Source organism: Schistocerca gregaria, chromosome 2 (genome assembly GCF_023897955.1).
Source record: "Schistocerca gregaria isolate iqSchGreg1 chromosome 2, iqSchGreg1.2, whole genome shotgun sequence".
Classification (NCBI taxonomy): domain Eukaryota; kingdom Metazoa; phylum Arthropoda; class Insecta; order Orthoptera; family Acrididae; genus Schistocerca; species Schistocerca gregaria.
The window spans coordinates 79,290,897-79,310,101 of record NC_064921.1 but is presented as its reverse complement, the minus strand read 5'-3'; the positions used below and the strand labels follow the sequence as shown (position 1 = coordinate 79,310,101).

Below are 19,205 nucleotides of genomic sequence, written 5' to 3'. Positions count from 1 at the left end.
CCTCCCCATCGCAACGCCCCCCCCCCCCCCCTCACCCAGATTTAGTTATAAGTTGGCACAGTGGATAGGCCTTGAAAAACTGAACACAGATCAATCGAGAAAACAGGAAGAAGTTGTGTGGAAATATGAAAAAAATAAGCAAAATATACAAACTGAGTAGTCCATGCGCAAGATAGGCAACATCAAGGGTAGAGTCAGCTCAGGAGCGCTGTGGTCCCGTGGGTAGCGTGAGCAGCTGCGGAACGAGGGTTAAAATCTTCCCTTGAGTGAAAAGTTTAAATTTTTATTTTCAGACAGTTATTATCTCTCCGTCCGTCCGTCCGTCCGATGCGAGGTAACTGACATCCACAAGAAAACCTAAATCGGGCAAGGTAAAAGAATCTTTTTACCCATTCGCCAGGTGTACAAGTTAGGTGGGTCGACAACATATTCCTGTCATGTGACGCACATGCCGTGACCAGTGTCGTATAGAATATAGCAGACGTGTTTTCCTGTGGTGGAATCAGTTGACCTATTACCTTGCGATCAAATGTTATCGTTTCCCATTGCAGAGGTACGTCCTTTCGTCTACTAATCGCACGGTTTTGCGGTGCGGTCGCAAAACACAGACACTAAACTTATTACAGAGAACAGAGACGTCAATGAACGAACCGACACATCATAACTTTGCGGAAATAAAGAAAGTAAACTCTTCACTCGAGGGAAAACTTGAACCAAGTACACCTCGTTCCGCAGCTGCTCACGCTGACCACGGGACCACGGCGCTCCTGTGATCACAATATCCTTGATGTCGCCTATCTTGCGCATGGACTACTCAGTTTGTATATTTTGCTTATTTTTTTTCATAGTTCCACACAACTTCACCTGTTTTCTCGATTGATCTGTGTTCAGTTTTTCAGGACCTATCCACTGTGCCAACTTATAACTAAATCTGAGTGGGGTGCGATGGGGAGGTTCCCTTGTCAGAGACATTTGAACCATTATTGAACTCTCTACAGTGCGCTGTGTCGGATCAGATATCGAAGATTCTTTTATTTTCCGGTTTAATTTAATGGCAGTGAGCGATGTATTGCAAACTGTGCTTAGCTGAAGTCCCGCAACCCTGTTGAATAAGGCTGTCTGCTTTACGACTATGTATGATGATGGTGAGGTCCTGTACTCCAACGAACGTAGGGTACGAGGTCCTAGCGGAGGTGGTTTGTCATTGCCTTCCTCCGACCGTAATGGGGATGAATGATGACGATAAAAAAGGCAAAACAACTACCCGTCATATCGAGGCAGGAAAAATCCCTGACGCCACCGGGAATCGAACCCGGGACCCCGTGCGCGAGGAGCGACAACGCTACCCCAAGACCACGAGCTGCTCGCACGACTGTATATGGACTCCGTAATAATAAATCCCAGATGGATGATTCGGTGGATAAAATTTCATTCTTCTCATAAAACATGCCACAGCTCATGTTAAGGCATTGCTCTGCTATTGCTGATCTGTCACGCTGGTCCAGGCGTCTATGTCGATGGTGTTCAACACAATGTTCTAGCACCTTGTGACGTGTCTCCCCAATGTAAGAATTTCCCCTCTCGCACGGAATCTTGTACACGCCTCGTTTCCTGAGACCTAGATCTCCTTTGGCAATACATAACAGATTGCGTAGTTTGCGCTAGATAGAACGAACATGAGGACCTACATATAACAAACACCGTCGGAACAGTTCTTGGAAGCCCAGCACGACCGACCGGCCGCCGTGTCATCCTTAGCCCTTAGGCGTTACTGGATGTGGATACGGAGGGGCGCGTGGTCAGCAGACTGTTCCCCTGGACATTGTAAGTTTTCGTGACCGGGTTCACTACTTTTCAGTCAAGTAACTCCTGGACTGGCCTCACAAAGGTTGAGATCATCCCGCTTGCCAACAGCGCTCGACAGATCCGGATTGTGACCCATGCAAGTGCCAGACAAGCCTGACAGCGCTGAGCTTTGGCCATCTGACGGTAACCGGTTTACCACTGCGGAAAGGCCGTTGGCATCGGGACACATACAGTCAAAGAAAAAACAATTGAAAGCAAAACCTGAGAAAGTCAGAAACCCTAATAGAAACGAATGGCACTCTGAACCCAGTAAATGGGCCGGCCGGAGTGGCGAGTGGTTCTAGGCGCTTCAGTTCGGAACCGCACGACCGCTACAGCCGCAGGTTTGAATCCTGCCTCGGGCATGGACGTGTGTGATGTCCTTAGGTTTAAGTAGTTCTAAGTTCTAGGGGACTGATGACCTCCAATGTTAAGTCCCATAGTGCTCAAAGCCATTTGAACCAGTTTTTGAACCAGAAAATGGCATTTACGGTACTATATTTCGAGAAGAGTGACCACAAGCAAAACTCCAAACTTTCAACTGGTTTGCGCCCTTAGAGAAAGCTGTTTGGCTTACAAATAATGCATCAGGAACTGATATGTAAGTACTTTTCCGTTTTATTATAAAAACGTCGACCAACTGTTTTAAATATGTAACCAATATGTGCTAGCGATAACCTATATGGGCAAATAATGATGTGATGTTTCAAGACATACGCTGAAGATGCCTAATAACTAAGGCGAAACGTTTCTGGGTGAACGACTTAAACAAAAAAAACGTAATGTGCGGGATACTAAATGAGTTTTTCTTTTAGACTACTACAACGTCATTTTTATTCTGTTTTATTCGTTGGAACTGGGGTACTTCCCCTTGCTAATTTGAAAATGTTACCTTCACTCATGCCCTGGGACACACAGAAAGATATCCATAATCCCTTTAACTGGTATTGGAAAAGCTGCGTCAAGATGGTACCATTACTGTAGAATCCCCACAGTTAAAGTTAACGTGCAGAGAGCCGCCTCGTTTCGCTCTGAATGTTAGCCGCTGGTGTTGAAACGTCTTCACTGCCAGTCTGCAATTATTAGACAACTGCCATCTCCTCGATGTCTTACGTTATATGAACTGTAGTTTTGCGTGAAAAACCTGCCTAGCTCTGGAAGCCGCTGTCGCCAACTCAGACAAGGTAGGCACCATAAGTTGCATATCAGTTATCACCCTCCGTCCAAGGTCGAAACATTTTGGAACATACGCTGTTCTAACATTATGAAATAGCTCAACAAAAAAAAGGTCGATATACTGACACATAATCAGCACGGTTTCAGAAAATATATTTCGAATGACATGCAACTGGTTCTTTATTCATACTTAATAATTAGCAGTATCTACTGAACATACCAAGTACTGTCCACAAAGCTAATCTTGTTTTATCGTTTTACTTCACTTGAATATTTTATTCTCACACTGTGCAGTGAAAAGCAGGCCTATTGTTCACTATATGGTCAACGTTGCTTAAACTAAAAATAAATAAATTAAAAAAATTACCAGATGCGAGCAGCACTCGCATACTGAGGGTTCTGTACAAACTTAATTTTGTATGCAGACAGTCCATACATTCCGGTAATCGACAATTTCCATGCGTGTCGTCGACATTGATACTGGCAGTATATCGGTCCCAGGTATTCAGAGATTTGCGAGAATGTTTTAATTTCAATAATATGGATGTAACATGAAGTCATGAAGGAGGCAGACAACCACTATTATAATAATCAGTAGTTCTGCATTCAGTGTGACTGGGTCGCAGTGGTAAAACTCACACACCAGGCAAAGAATGACTTCGTTGCTCATATGATGCGTTTCGGAATTTAACCATGTAGATAGGGTGTTTTCGAGTTGAATGTGACATAAACACTCGCAGACTAGTGTCTTAATTTCAAGTTTGACGTCGGATAACATATGACAAAAGAAATATTTTTTTCGTGTGATATAATTACAAATTTACAATTTTGTTCTTTACTTCTACTGTGAAAACGTGCTTTTTCCCAAATTTCCTGACTCTAGGAGAACTGGAAGTATCCTATGGGTTTTGATGATTGAGTCTGAGAGTATTACAATATGTGACATAAATGTGTAAGTAGGCTGTTTAAGTTTTTATGTTGGTAATGCCCCGTAGTGCTCTGTATGAAAATCGCTGACTGCGCTATATGGATTCTGTGGCTGGTTGGACTCATTGTTGAAATATTCGCTTGTGCAGTGTTGGGCAGTTGGATGTGAACAGCGCGTAGCGTTGTGCAGTTAGAGGTGAGCCGCCAGCAGTGGTGGATGTGGGGAGAGAGATGCCAGAGTTTTGAGCGGACGATCTGGACGTGTGTCCATCAGAAAAAGAAAATTTGTTTAATTGGATGTCACATATATAGAAATGACTCTTGAACGCTATTAAGGTAAATACATTGTTTGTTCTCTACAAAAATCTTTCATTTGCTAACTATGCCTATCAGTAGTTAGTGCCTTCAGTAATTAGGATCTTTTATTTAGCTGGCAGTTTTGGCGCTCGCTGTACTGCAGTCGTTCGAGTAACGAAGATTTTTGTGCAGTAAGTGATTCATGGAAGGTATAGGTTGTTGTTAGTCAGGGCCATTTTTTTGTAGGGATTGTTGAAAGTTAGATTGCGTTGCGCAAAAAATATTGTGTGTCAGTTTAGTGATGATCAGAATAAGTAAAGATAGAAAGAGTACGGTCAGCTTAGCTCAGCTGTTTAAAAATCAAATAAGATTGAAGTTTACCAGCATGATCAGAATAAGTAAAGATAGAAAGAGTACGGTCAGCTTAGCTCAGCTGTTTAAAAATCAAATAAGATTGAAGTTTACCAGCATAGTCATTCTTAATTTTTCTACGGGGACGTTACAAATGGCCATAACTTTTTAATGCATTGACTTAGAAGCTAACGTTTATTAGGCATCCAAGGGACCATAGACTTTAGTATATGGCATGATACGTTCGCCAGTTCCTGAGAAAAAGAGATCTTAATAGACGGACGAACAGTGAGTCAGTTGACGAAGGATAAAAATTTTTCTTCGTGTGATATAATTACAGATTAACAGTTTTCGGTTTTTTTTCTTTGTTTGCACTGTGAATCTTACCTTTCTGCTAAATTTCATGATCCTAGGTCAAAGGAAAAGTACCCTGTAGGCTTTGATGAGTGAGTTTGCGAGTATCTAAATATGTTAAATTAATTACCCTATCTTTTGATTATATTGAACTGGAAGCTAACGTAATTTTACCGCCAAGGGTCCGTAGATCTCAGTAAAGCTACCACTCCCTGAGAAAAAAGGGCCTTAACAGACGGATGGACATATAGATAACACATAATAAAAAATGTTTCCTCGTGTGCTATAATTACAAATTTACAGCTTTCGGATTTTTTCCTTTGGTCGTACTGTGAAACCTTGCTTCTTGCCTAATTTCATGAGTCTTGGCCAACGAAGAATACCCAATAGGTTTTGGTTAGTGAGTTTGCGAGTATCAGAATTGTTATACAAATGTCTGTATCTTTTTGCTACATTGACTCAGAAGCTTCAATTTTTTACACTGCCAAGGGACCGTAGGCCTTAGTACCTCATATAAATTTCAACTTGACATGTCCAACCGTCATTGAGAAAAAAGGGTCTTAACAGAAAGGAAGAACAGACGGAGAGTAAAATAAGAAATGACACAAAAAAATTTTATGTAATTATAAATTTACAGTTTACCAATTTTTCTTTCCACATTAAAACCTATCTTTTCACCAAATTTCATGATTCTACGCCAACGGAAGGTACCCTATAGGTTTTGATGAGTGACTTCGCGAGTATGAAAACTTACATTTGCGCTGAAGACCCAAAGAAACTGGTACACCTGTCTAGTATCGAGCAGGGCCCGCACGAGCACGTTGAAGTTGCCCAGTACGATGTGGCATGGACTCGACTAATGTCTGAAATGGTGCTGGAGGGAACTGACACCATGGCTCCTGCAGGACTGTCCATAAATCCGTAAGAGTACGAGGGGGTGGAGATCTATTCTGAACAGAACGTTGCAAGGCATTCCAGATATGCTCAATAATGTTCATGTCTGGCGAGTTTGGTGGCCGGCGGAAGTACTTTAACTCAGAAGAGTGTCCCTGGAGACACTCTGTAGCAATTCTGGACGAGTAGCGTGTCGCATTGTCCTGCTGGAATTGCGCTAGTCCGTCGGAATGCACACTGGGCATGAATGGACGCAGGTGATCAGACAGGATTTTACGTACGTGTCACCTGTCAGAGTCGTTTCTAGACGTATCAGCGATCCCATATCACTCCAAATGCACACGGCCCACACCATTACAGGGCTTCCAGTAGCTTGAACAGTCCCTTGCTGACACGCATCGTCCATGGATCCATGAGGTTGTCTCCATACCCGTACACGTCCATCCCCTCGATACAATTTGAAACGACACTCGTTTGACCAGACAACATATTTCCAGTCATCAGTCCAATGTCTGTGAGGCGTAAAGCTTTGTATCGTGCAGTCATCAACGATACAAGGGTGCTTTTGGCTCCGAAAGCCCATATCGATTATGTTTCGTTGAATGGTCACTAAGATTCTAGTGGGTTTGGGACCGCATTGTCAGCTATAAAATTCCGACGTTTCGACGACTTTTGCAAGACGACTTCCTCAGAGTCTATTGCTAACGGCTGAATGGGCGCCAGAAGAATTTTTTTGACGGCCGCGTTGAATGGTTCGCACGCTGACACTTGTTGATGGCCCAGCATTGAAAACTGCAGCAATCTGCGGAAGGGTTGCACTTCCGTCACGTTGAACGATTCACCTCAGTCGTCATTGCAGGGTCTTTTTCCGGCCGCACTGATGTCGGAGATTTGATGTTTCACCGCATTCCTGATATTCATGGTGTACTCGTTAAATGATCGTACGGGAAAATCCCCACTCCATGCTACCTCGCAGATACTGTGTCCCATCGCTCGTGCGCCAGCTACACTCCTGGAAATGGAAAAAAGAAAACATTGACACCGGTGTGTCAGACCCACCATACTTGCTCCGGACACTGCAAGAGGGCTGTACAAGCAATGATCACACGCACGGCACAGCGGACACACCAGGAACCGCGGTGTTGGCCGTCGAATGGCGCTAGCTGCGCAGCATTTGTGCACCGCCGCCGTCAGTGTCAGCCAGTTTGCCGTGGCATACGAAGCTCCATCGCAGTCTTTAACACTGGTAGCATGCCGCGACAGCCGTATGTGCAGTTGACGGACTTTGAGCGAGGGCGTATAGTGGGCATGCGGGAGGCCGGGCGGACGTACCGCCGAACTGCTCAACACGTGGGGCGTGAGGTCTCCACACTACATCGATGTTGTCGCCAGGGATCGGCAGAAGGTGCACGTGCCCGTCGACCTGGGACCGGACCGCAGCGACGCACGGATGCACGCCAAGACCGTAAGATCCTACGCAGTGCCGTAGGGGACCGCACCGCCACTTCCCAGCAAATTACGGACACTGTTGCTCCTGGGATATCGGCGAGGACCATTCGCAACCGTCTCCATGAAGCTGGGCTACGGTCCCGCACACCGTTAGGCCGTCTTCCGCTCACGCCCCAACATCGTGCAGCCCGCCTCCAGTGGTGTCGCGACAGGCGTGAATGGAGGGACGAATGGAGACGTGTCGTCTTCAGCGATGAGAGTCGCTTCTGCCTTGGTGCCAATGATCGTCGTATGCGTGTTTGGCGCCGTGCAGGTGAGCGCCACAATCAGGACTGCATACGACCGAGGCACACAGGGCCTACACTGGCCGTACACCTCTGGTGATCGTCGAGGGGACACTGAATAGTGCACGGTACATCCAAACCGTCATCGAACCCATCGTTCTACCATTCCTAGACCGCCAAGAGAACTTGCTGTTCCAACAGGACAATGCACGTCCGCATGTATCCCGTGACACCCAACGTGCTCTAGAAGGTGTAAGTCAACTACCCTGGCCAGCAAGATCTCCGGATCTGTCCCCCATTGAGCATGTTTGGGACTGGATGAAGCGTCGTCTCACGCGGTTTGCACGTCCAGCACAAACGCTGGTCCAACTGAGGCGCCAGTTGGAAATGGCATGGCAAGCCGTTCCACAGGACTACATCCAGCATCTCTACGATCGTCTCTATGGGAGAATAGCAGCCTGCATTGCTGCGAAAAGTGGATATACACTGTACTAGTGCCGACATTGTGCATGCTCTGTTGCCTGTGTCTATGTGCCTGTGGTTCGGTCAGTGTGATCATGTGATGTATCTGACCCCAGGAATGTGTCAATAAAGTTTCCCCTTCCTGGGACAATGAATTCACGGTGTTCTTATTTCAATTTCCAGGAGTGTATAACTTCACGTTGAGACTCACATCTTAATAACCTGCCATTACAGCAGCAGTAACCGATCTAACACCTGCGCCAGGCACTTGATGTGTTATATAGGCATTGCTGACCGCAGTGCCGTATTCTACCTGTTTACATTTGAATGCGCATACCTATATCAGTTTCTTTGGCGCTTAAGTGTATATACGTGTCATTTGACTGTATTGATTTAGAAGCCTCAATTTTATACACCGTCAAAGGACCATAGACCTCAGTATGTGACATAAAGTAGTATCAACTTGATACGTCAAACCGTGAGCCGACAGACTGAGGGACAACAGAGTGATCCTGTAAAGGTTCCGTTTTACCAATTGAGGTACAGAACCTTAATGAAGAGCCGGCCGAGCTGGCCGAGCGGTTCTAGACGCTACAGTCTGGAACCGCGCGACCGCTACGGTCGCAGGTTTGAATCCTGCCTCGGGCATGGATGTGTGTGTTGTCCGTAGGTTAGTTAGGTTTAAGTAGTTCTAAGTTCAAGGGACTGATGACCTCAGAAGTTGAGTCCCATAGTGCCCAGAGCCATTTGAACCTTAATGAAGGTATGTTTGGTTGTCAGGGCATTGCCGGTGTTCGGGAAATTCAGGAGGCATTCGCCTGGTGACGTTTACTACCGACCCTCGGCAGCCTGTTGTAAACTTAGTTGACACAGAAGATTCGAAACCTTCTTTCCTTCCCTTCTGGGCACGCTGTGCAGTGACTAGAGTACATGTAAAGCTCACTGGGACACGGTAAATGCTAGCTACAAGGAAGTCCATAAAACTATTGTAATACTGCCCTTTTAATTGGATATCCCTCACAACTGACAAAATTTACAAAAAATGTTAATTTCTTTGTCCACCCACACACTCCTGAGAATGGCACAATACCAATTTGCAATTACGCGCCCCTATTACCGGCACCTACGTTGATAAATACTCGGTACCTCGCAAGGCTAAGTACCAGATGAAGAATATTAGGTAAGTTGTTGGAAATGGTTAAGCGTTGGGGAAAATCTCGCTTCTGAGCACACTAAGAGCTCTAACCGCAGAACTCTGCACGGAACACGCTTTGGTGCAGTGCTGCGATACAGACCGTATACCTCCCATCGAAGACGATGGCCAAGACGCCGTCTCCAAGTCCGTACCGCTCGATGGCTGAAGGCGAAGTCCCCTCTCTCCATAATTCTCCCGTCTCCCAAGCTTACGAAAAAGCGGCGGAAGAATACTATGTTTCGGCCAATGTCGCACGCTCTATCATCGCCGAAATCCCTCCAACGGCATATCTGAGATCTACCCAATGATGGAGTAGGTCATAACGCCCCTAGGAAAACGAAATTCGCTACATGTTGCCCAGCACAGGTGGCTCCGGATGCCGGGCTGCCCCCAAAAGCGCCGTATTGTCCCGCGTTCCCGGTGACCGCTGCCTGCCGCCCACGGCGGTCCGGCGGGCTACGGCCATCTGCAGACTTTACATTCCACAATTCTCAACTTCCGACGCTTTTCACCAACGCTTGAAGTTAGTGACTCAATCATCCAGACATGCAGGGAGTACTGGTCGAGAGTGCCTCATATTTATCATAATTCAATGGAGTCATGATCTGATGCCCCTGTCAGTCCCTTTATTATTATCACTAATGTTGGTAAGCTAACGTGTAAGTGCCCATCTCCTGGCACCTTACACAGTCATCCACTGTACGCGCAGCTCTTCGCAGAGCCGGCCTCGTTCTCGTTCCCAGTGACTTCCACGAGACGCTCGTCTATCTCGTCGAGGTCTCACTGTCCTTGAGCTCCCTCCCACCGTTCCGGAAGCGCCGCGAACGATGCTGGCATCTCCGTCCGGTTACAACACAGTCGCCGTAAATGGCGCAACAAGCGGACTGTTACGCCGTCATCACGCTGGACGTGAAACAGCACGAACGTGGGACTGGTAGGGTTCTGTGACGTCACAAAGTGGAATTTCACGTCCCGGAGTATCACCCAGCGGTGAAAGGTAGAATCAAACTCGTCATATTTTTGCTTTGTTGAGAGGAACACGTTCAGTGTTGTCGTAGAATATTGTAATCCCCAAAACCTCCAAAAATAAGCCAAAAATATACCTATTCAAAAAAGCAGATACAAATTCACTTGCGGCTTCCTGAGAAACAATTTCCAATCATTCCAACTTAATAATATAAGTGTAGACCAGATGTGGCTTGAATTCAAAGAAATAGTGTCGGCACCAATTGAGAGATTTATACCAAATAAATTAACATACCAAATAAATTAACAAACGACGGAGCTAATCCTCCTTGGTACACAAAACGGGTTAGAACACTGTTTCAGAAACAACGAAACAAACATGCCAAATTTAAACAATCGCAAAATCCCCAAGATTGGCGATCTTTTACAGAACCTCAAAATTTAGCGCGGACTTCAATGCGAAATGCTTATAAAAGTTTCCACAACGAAACCTGGCAGAAAATCCAAAGAGATTCTGGTCGTATGTGATGTATGTTAGCGGCAAAAAAGAATCAATGCCTTCTCCGCGCGACAGCAACGGAGACACTATCGAAGACAGTGCTGCCAAAGCAGAGTTACTAAACACAGCCTTCCGAAGAATTCGAATAGAGAACAGTGCCAACATGAGTAACGTAGAAGTAAATATCCTCGGAGTAGTGAAGCAACTTAAATCACTTAATAAAAGCAAGTCTTCTGGTGCAGACTGTATACTAATTAGGCTCCTTTCCGAGTATGCTGATGCATTAGCTCCATACTTAACAATCATATACAACCGTTCGCTCGACGAAAGATCCGTACCCAAAGACGGGAAAGTTGCACAGGTTACTCCTCATTTAAAAAAGGTAGTGGGAGCAATCCACTAAATTACATGCCAATATCATTAACGTCGATATGCAGCAGGATGCTGGAACATATATTGTGTTCGAACATTATGAATTCTCTCAAAGAAAACGGTTTATTGACACGCAGTCAACAAGCGGCTTGTAGTGAAATTGCATGCTTATGGAATATCGGCTCAGTTATGTGTCGGGATTCCTGATTTCCTGTCAGAGAGGTCGCAGTTCGTAGTAATTGAAGGAACGTCATCGGGAAAACAGAAGTGGTTTCTGGCGTTCCCCAAGATAGTGTTATAGGCCCTTTGCTGTTCCTTATCTGTATAAACGATTTGGGAGACAATCTGAGCAGCCGTGTTAGGTTGTTTGGAGATGGCGCTGTCGTTTATCGACAAATAAAGTCATCAGAAGATCAAAACAAATGCAAAACTATTTAGAAAAGATATCTGAATGGTGCGAAAATTAGCAGTTGTCGCTAAATAACGAAAAGTGAGAGGTCATCCACATGAATGCTAAAAGTAATTCGTTAAACTTCGGTTACACGATAAATCAGTCTAGTCTCAAAGCCGTAAATTCAGCTAAATACCTAGGTATTACAATTACGAACAACTTAAATTGGAAGGAACACATAGAAAATGTTGTGGGGAAGGCTAAACAAAGATTGCGTTACATTGGCAGGACACTTAGAAAATGTATTGAGGAAACTGTCTACACTACGCTTGTCCGTCCTTTTTTAGAATACTGCTACGCGGTGTGGGATCCTTATCATATAGGACTGACGGAGTACATCGTAAAAGTTCAAAGAAAGACAGCACGTTTTGTATTATCGCGAAATATGGGAGAGAGTGTCACAGAAATGATACAGGATTTGGGCTTGACATCATTAAAAGAAAGGCTTTTTCGTTGCGTTCTCACGTAATTCCAATCACCAGCTTTCTCCTCCGAAAATCTTTTGTTGACTCCTACCTACATAGGGATGAACGATCACCAGGATAAAATAAGGGAAATCAGAGCTCGTACGGAAGATATAGGTGTTCGTTCTTTCCGCGCGCTATACGATATTGGAATAATAGACAAATGTGAAGGTGGTTCGATTAACCCTCTTCCAGGCACATAAATGTGATTTGCAGAGTATACATGTAGATGTAGATGTAGAATGAGATGCCAGATCTCTTTTACGTCACTGACAGAACTTGTGAGACGCCGGACTCGATTACGTCGTTAGTAGTCGAAGACTGTATTTGGTGATTTTTATATCGTATCTTACGTATTATGACCATATGCTGTTGCAAAGTGCCGGCACAGCGTTTATCGTACGATTTGTTACAATAAAACTACGTACGGCACTCCGAATTTGGTGCGTTTTGTATTATAACAAGATACTATGAATGTATGTCGGTTCAAGGTACTGGAAAGACTTTAAAAAAAGGCTTCAGGGTTTGTAAGATTTGTTATAATTGTCACTTAATGAAATATCGATGGTTAAAACTTTCAAGACATCGGAAGTCCAAAGACAAAGACTCAATGTCTAACTGATATGTGCGGGCCAGGGTGACCGAGCGGTTCTAGGCGCTTCAGTCCGGAACCGCGCGACCGCTACGGTCTCAGGTTCGAATCCTGCCTCGGGCATGGATGTGAGTGATGTCCTTCAGTTAGTTAGGTTTAAGTAGTTCTAAGTTCTAGGGAACTGATGACCTCAGAAGTTAAGTCCCATAGTGCTCAGAGCCATTTGAACCATCTAACTGAAGTGTAGTTCATAGGTGCACAGACTGCGATCTGAAAGGCTGACACTTTGGGTTCTCCTTTCAGTATATATATTTTATTCGCTTTCATGTTCACTAAAACGCTCTGGACCCAACTCATTAATTTAATAGTAGTATGTGATGTAAGGTACAGAGCATTCTCTACTCAGAAGTGAGTTTCTTCGATATTGTGAACATGGTAGGAATAATCGACCAATGAAAAGCAAGTATTTTGTCTGCGTCAGTGCCTGATTCGCTCGCAGTTCAGTATCTAGTTATTTCTTCATTCAAGATATTTCGAGACTGTGGATACATCTTTCCTTCAACCTATACTACTATATAAAGACTAATCGTCGTTTAACGTTACTACTAAAAATCTCGAAATGCTCAGACTTTACACGATACTGTAATAAATACGTTGAAGGATAAAGGCTACAAATTTCCTTAAAATATTTCTAATATAAATATATGTGTACTTCAAAATTTTACACTTTACTCTAATAAACGTGCGGACGCACACAGGTTTAAATTTTCTTAATATATTTGGTATGTAAATATACGTGTGCTATATATAGGCGAAAGACTGTTAGCAAAGATCACGAAAAGCTCTTGTCCGATTAACTTCAAATCGTTACACGATACTCCAATAAACATGTGGACGGACATAGGCTACATACTTCTTTAATACATCTACCATAAAAGGGGAAATGTTTTTCATAAATCTCGAGAAATTCTAGATACAGTTATTCGAAATTTTTACGAGATACTCTAATAAATTTCAGGCAGACATAGGATGAACAGTTTTTTAAACAACATTGTACAAGTTTTCTTTTAAACTTTACTGGAAAAGTGTTCATGTTGAGCTATGCCGTGCTGTGAAAGTGTGGAGTTTCTTTTTTTATTTTTTGCCCCTACAATAACAGGGTATTTAAACACACACAGATATTTCTCCTTATGCATAATTTTAGAGAAAATTTCTATACGCAGCTGTGTACTGTTTTCTTTTCTTCCTTCCAGTTGATTTTAATAGAAAACATGAAAGTTATACTTACAGCTTATTGGCTTATAATCAGAATACTACTGCGGGATATGAATTGCCGAAACTGCAATCCTACCACTTCGCAGGTTAAAAATATGCCAAATAATATCATTGAAACTACTGCCTTCAACAATGCAGCAGCAAGGAAGGCTTTTCATACTCCACGCTCGACTTAGCCATTCATTTTGAGCGAATTCAATTCCCAGTCAATGATTCGTCGCAATATTAATAAACAAAAGCTCAAGGCCAGAGAGAGAGGAGAAAAGGAAACCGCGGGGAGTGGGGGGGGGGGGAGGGGGAATGGATTTAGGGAGGGGGAAGTAGGAGATGGATAGAGAGAGGAGGAGGACGACGTGGAGAGAGATATAGGGGAGGTCAAGATGGGTTAGACAGAGGGGTAGGATGCCATGGACAAAGACAGGGGGGGAGAGAAATTGGTAGAGAGAGGGGGAGGAGGAGATCAGGACATATATTCAATTCCATACATATTCAGCAAAGGCACATGTGCACACTTATATGTACATGTACACACACACACACACACACACACACACATACACACACACTCACGCTCACTATCACCACCAAGAAGTATGATAGGAGGTGAAAAATTTGTGGCACAAAAGTTGCATGGGGCAACGGGGGGCCATAATATGACGTTGATCGCTTCAGAGATATGAAGGTCAACTTTTTTTTTTTTCCTTTTTAATGCGATGCTACAGTTTGGTGCATATTTTCCGATAGCGGCTATCGAGATGAATGCAATGATGTGTAACAGTAAGGTCTTCGAAGGTCAACGAAGATCACAAAAGTGGCATGAAGGTCCATTTACAGAAGGTGTTCGAAGTGATGACCATCGGTATCATTGCAGTACTGCAATATTCTTATCATGGATTGAGTGGTTTTCCTGATCACTTCGGCAACTGACCAGGAAAAGCGAGTTCTAGGAGCTGTCGAAGAAGAGCAAAACAAGTGGCCCTGCCATGTGGTACGTCTCCAAGATCAGCATGTTGGATACTTCATGAGAAACTCATGTATCTGTGTGGTCTATAACGTATGTGAGGCCTGACGTATGCCGATCACCAACCACGGGAGAATCTACGCCGATCGTTTGTGTCACGACATGTCAAACTTTTGCATCTCTCTTCAGTTTTGTTTACAGACGTGGATACGTTTGGAAAATAAGCAATAACAAATTTCCGCAACGAGTACAAATAGACCTATCGAATTTCTCATGCTACAGTACAGGCTAGACATCGGCATCAGTTTAACAGTAACGTGAGGGATGGAATTATAGGTGACTGTCTGGCAGGGCCACACGTTCTCTCGACGCCTAACAGATGCAGTGCACAGGGACTATTCAGAACAGTCTCCAATGTTTACATCTGCAAATAAGAAAAACAATGTGGTTTAGACATTACAGAGCATATGTCTGTCTCAGTGTACGAGGTGCACTGGCTAACATGGCAGATGGATATGTAGATGAGAACCACTTCCATGGGGTTCAAATGGCTCTGACCACTATGGGACTTTTCGGAGGTCATCAATCCCCTAGAACTTAGAACTACTTAAACCTAACTAACCTAAGGTGATAACCTAAGGTGAGCACACACATCCATGCCCGAGGCAGGATTCGAACCTGAGACCGTAGCGGTCGCGCGGTTCCAGACTGAAGCGCCTAGAAACGCTCGACCACACCGGCCTACACTTTCCTCCGAAATAAGTTCTTTTGACCATTGTCTCTTGGAGGCACCCTGAATAATTGGTCTATACAGCAGGCCACCTAGATGCAGATGCTCTTTATCCACGTGTCATGGAAGCCTGCGAAACCATTCGATACCGCCAGGGAGTATTTGAAAGGATCTGACAGTCCATGATTCGATGAGTACATGCAAGTTTATCAGCAAGCGGAGGACATTTGGAGAATTTATTATGAATATATGTATTGATGAGCTCCTATCACCTAAATTGTTAGCTTCCATCAATCACTCGAAAATGAAGGATTTTCGGACGTGTGCTTATATGAACTTTTTTTTCTTCTTTCTGTACAAGAAAACTGTCCCAAAGTTCGTAAAAGTATTTTATAGGTGGATAAAGGCATATTGAAACAGTTAGTTTGGTTCAGGACAATTCACAGTTCGTACAGAGCATCTTAAAGGGCCTCTTAATAAAAAGAAGAGAAAAGCTATTTTCAGAAATGAAAAATAGTGGAATTCAAACCGTACTTAAGTGATAAATTCAACAATGTGGCAGTGAAGCAAAACACTCAGTATATCATCTCTAGCTTAATTTCTCCTAGTGCGGTGCTCCGTGCCATTTCTCAAAGGCATAATATCACTTGAATGTGATACAGTAACAACATTCTGCGTGAAAAAATTGATTTTACTGTGTTCGACAATCCTTTTATGATATTGTATACTCGTAAAAATTACGTTTAATAATTCTCATCGGATAGTCTGCGTGTTTTATTACTCACGTGAGGAGGCGAATTGCCTCTTTGGGCGTCCACGTGGAGTCCATGACGACGAGCAGGTGGACGTAGGGAGCGTTCCAGAGTTCTCCAGCGCAAGATGGGTCCTTCGCCAGGACATCACCTGTAACATTGAGGGTATTCGTGTGAGTGAATGTAATGATCACCTTCCCCTCTGATCTTTCTGTGAAGCGTCTTGTAATTTTACTCCCAAATTCACATAGCAGACGCCTGACGCTGGTATATCGACTCAGACAGTAGAAACATCTAAACACTTTCTTTTTATAGTTGCTATATCTTTACTGTTGATAAAAGAAACCTCCTCAGCCTCTTAAAACTGTTCAAAAATACGAGGGCTATTCATTTCGTAGTTCCTATCGGTCGAAAAATGGAAATCACAGTGAAAATCCGATAAAACTATGGATAGATATTATGGACAGTGTTGCCCTGAGTACCCGCCGGTCTTTTCAGCCCTGAGCTCACAGTGAGCAGGTAAGGATCCTATGGCAGTAGAATTCCCCGCTAAGTGTGAGTGCCTGCTTATGAGATTTTGCTTGATTTCATGTACCCCACATGACGTAAGTCGCGGACCTCCCTCTTCATGACAATTCACCGCCGCACACTGCGGGGCAATGCAGGGTTTTCGATGGGAAGTATTTGATCACCCACCGTACAGCCTGAAATTGGCTCCATCTGTTCACATGAACCGCTGGGTATGAAGACAACATTTTGGCTCAGACAACGAGCTGCAGACCAGCGTAAAGATTTGGCGGAAAGCTTAGATGGCTGCATGTATGACGTACGAGGATGTTGGAACAACGCTACGATAAATGTCGAAGTCGGAGCAGCAAGTGTACGATAACAGGTGGAAGGAGTAGCTAATCGTTCCAAATAAAAGGTTTTTGATTTTCACTGTGGTTTTCATTTCACTGCCGATCGGACCTTAATAAACAGATGGCCCTCATACTTTGCATCATTTTTATAACTTCCAAAATTTGGTTTTTCAAAGCTCTTTCTCAATGCTCTTTTGTCCACGCAAAGTACTTAAATACACCTCGTGGACAACCTTTTTCTTTTATTTGGCTTGGGTTTATTGGACCATACTACAAACACCACGGTACAAATATAAAATGATATCTACAGAGAAATCAGAATATAATGTCAACAATGATTTTAAATCATCTTGCAAGTACCATATAGATTCAGTTCCGATAGTTAAGGAACCCTGATATGTCACAAAATACATTATACATCGGTTGGTACTTATGTGCAACACTGCTGTGGAGACACTATGCAATGGAATCTACTATTGTCGTTGATAGCACACGTTGTTGACATACCTGCCTTCCCTCCGAGCAAATGGATTCACCCATCCCACGTCACCGGCGTGCTCACAATCGAAGGGAACACAGTCACTTGTGAGCGAGCGGTCTAACGTAACGATGTCACTATGTTTTCGAAACAGGAACAACGGAGTTGGATCAAGATTCGTTTTCGGAGCATCACCTGCGACCAGCTTTGCGAAAGAAGCGGCGACTCTTTCTGCGCAACCGCCCATCATTTTGCGCGACAATGCGCAGGGACATACAGCGCAAGCTGTGGCTGCTCTGTTCGGTAGATGGGACTGGTAAGTACTGTCCCATCCACCATACGCCCGGACTTAAGTCCTTGTGACTTTGATTTTGATTCCGAAGATGAAGGACCCACTTCGTGGCACTCGCTTCGGAACTGTTCCAAATATTGGACAGGCAGTAGACCGCTCCATTCGCATCATCTACAGAACAGGCTCCGCTAACGGTGTACTACGCCTTCCACATCGCTCGCAACGAGTTCTACACAACGCTGGTGACTATTTTGAAGGGCACTAACAGGTGAAAACATGTAACTTTTTTGTATCAGTTCTGAATAAAGGGTTGCCACTATTTAAGTTCCAACCCTCGCAGACGGGAGAACTCAGCAGAGATTGAGAAACATACACCCGGAGACAGGAATATTTATTCAGCCCCAGATAGAAAACCAGTTACAGTCTCGCAGAAAACAAGAAAAAGGGATTCGTATATTCCAGGATTGTCATGACAAAATAAAACAGGAGCGCTTTTTGGAAAGGGGAACCCTCAGTTCGACGAGGTTCTTCGGTAAGCCGTTTTGCTGTGCTTCGAAGAAACTGCAGGAAAACAGCAAGTACTTGAGGTTTTCTTCCTTCTTGATGCTTATACAATATAAGTGGTAAGGAAGTGAACCCTAGTTGGTACGCATTCGTACCCACCTATACTGGTGTGCAGAACTTTAGGACGGAAGTAAATTTCCACATGAGGTATCACTGCCATGTGAAACTTGGACCATTCATTGAAAGAACCGATGTAGCATTTTACAGAAGGCAACTGAAAAAAATAGGCAATGAGACGGACAGTAATGGCGCTTTTAATGAAAGACAATAATTACACTGGAGTCATCGCGATTTATGATGGTACCCTGGACTTCGGAAAAGGCGGAGCTTGGTTCAAATTGGATGTGAAATCACGACGTACGTCAAAGCGTGCTGTGCAAGTGCTCCTATGCTGGCCACGAGGTTCGTAAGAATTTCTTGTTATGGGCGTTCCATTCCTCCACGAGCGCGGTTGACAAACCGCACTGCAATGTGTCTACCGAACGCAACCCATATGTGCTTCAAGGCATTTAAGTAGGGGGAACGGACAGGCTAGTCACATCGCCGAATATCCTCTCGTTACAAGAGCTGCTTCACTTGCGTAGTTCGGTAAGACTGCACATTGTCATCCACACAAACGAAGTTAAAGGCGAAAACCCGTTTCAAAAGACGGACTTTGAGAAGGAGTACCGTGTCGAAATAACATTGACCAGTAAGCGTACCGTATTCAAAGACT

General features: G+C 44.1%; 1 protein-coding gene across 1 annotated transcript in view; it reads right to left on the bottom strand.

Annotated features, from left to right (window-relative positions):
• LOC126336350 (uncharacterized) overlaps nucleotides 1–19,205 on the bottom strand; it is a 474,839-nt gene that overhangs the window by 220,161 nt on the left and 235,473 nt on the right. The window contains exon 9 of the mRNA XM_049999936.1: nucleotides 16,330–16,447. Within this exon, the coding sequence (XP_049855893.1) occupies nucleotides 16,330–16,447 (118 nt within the window). The remainder of the gene's footprint in view (nucleotides 1–16,329; nucleotides 16,448–19,205) is intronic.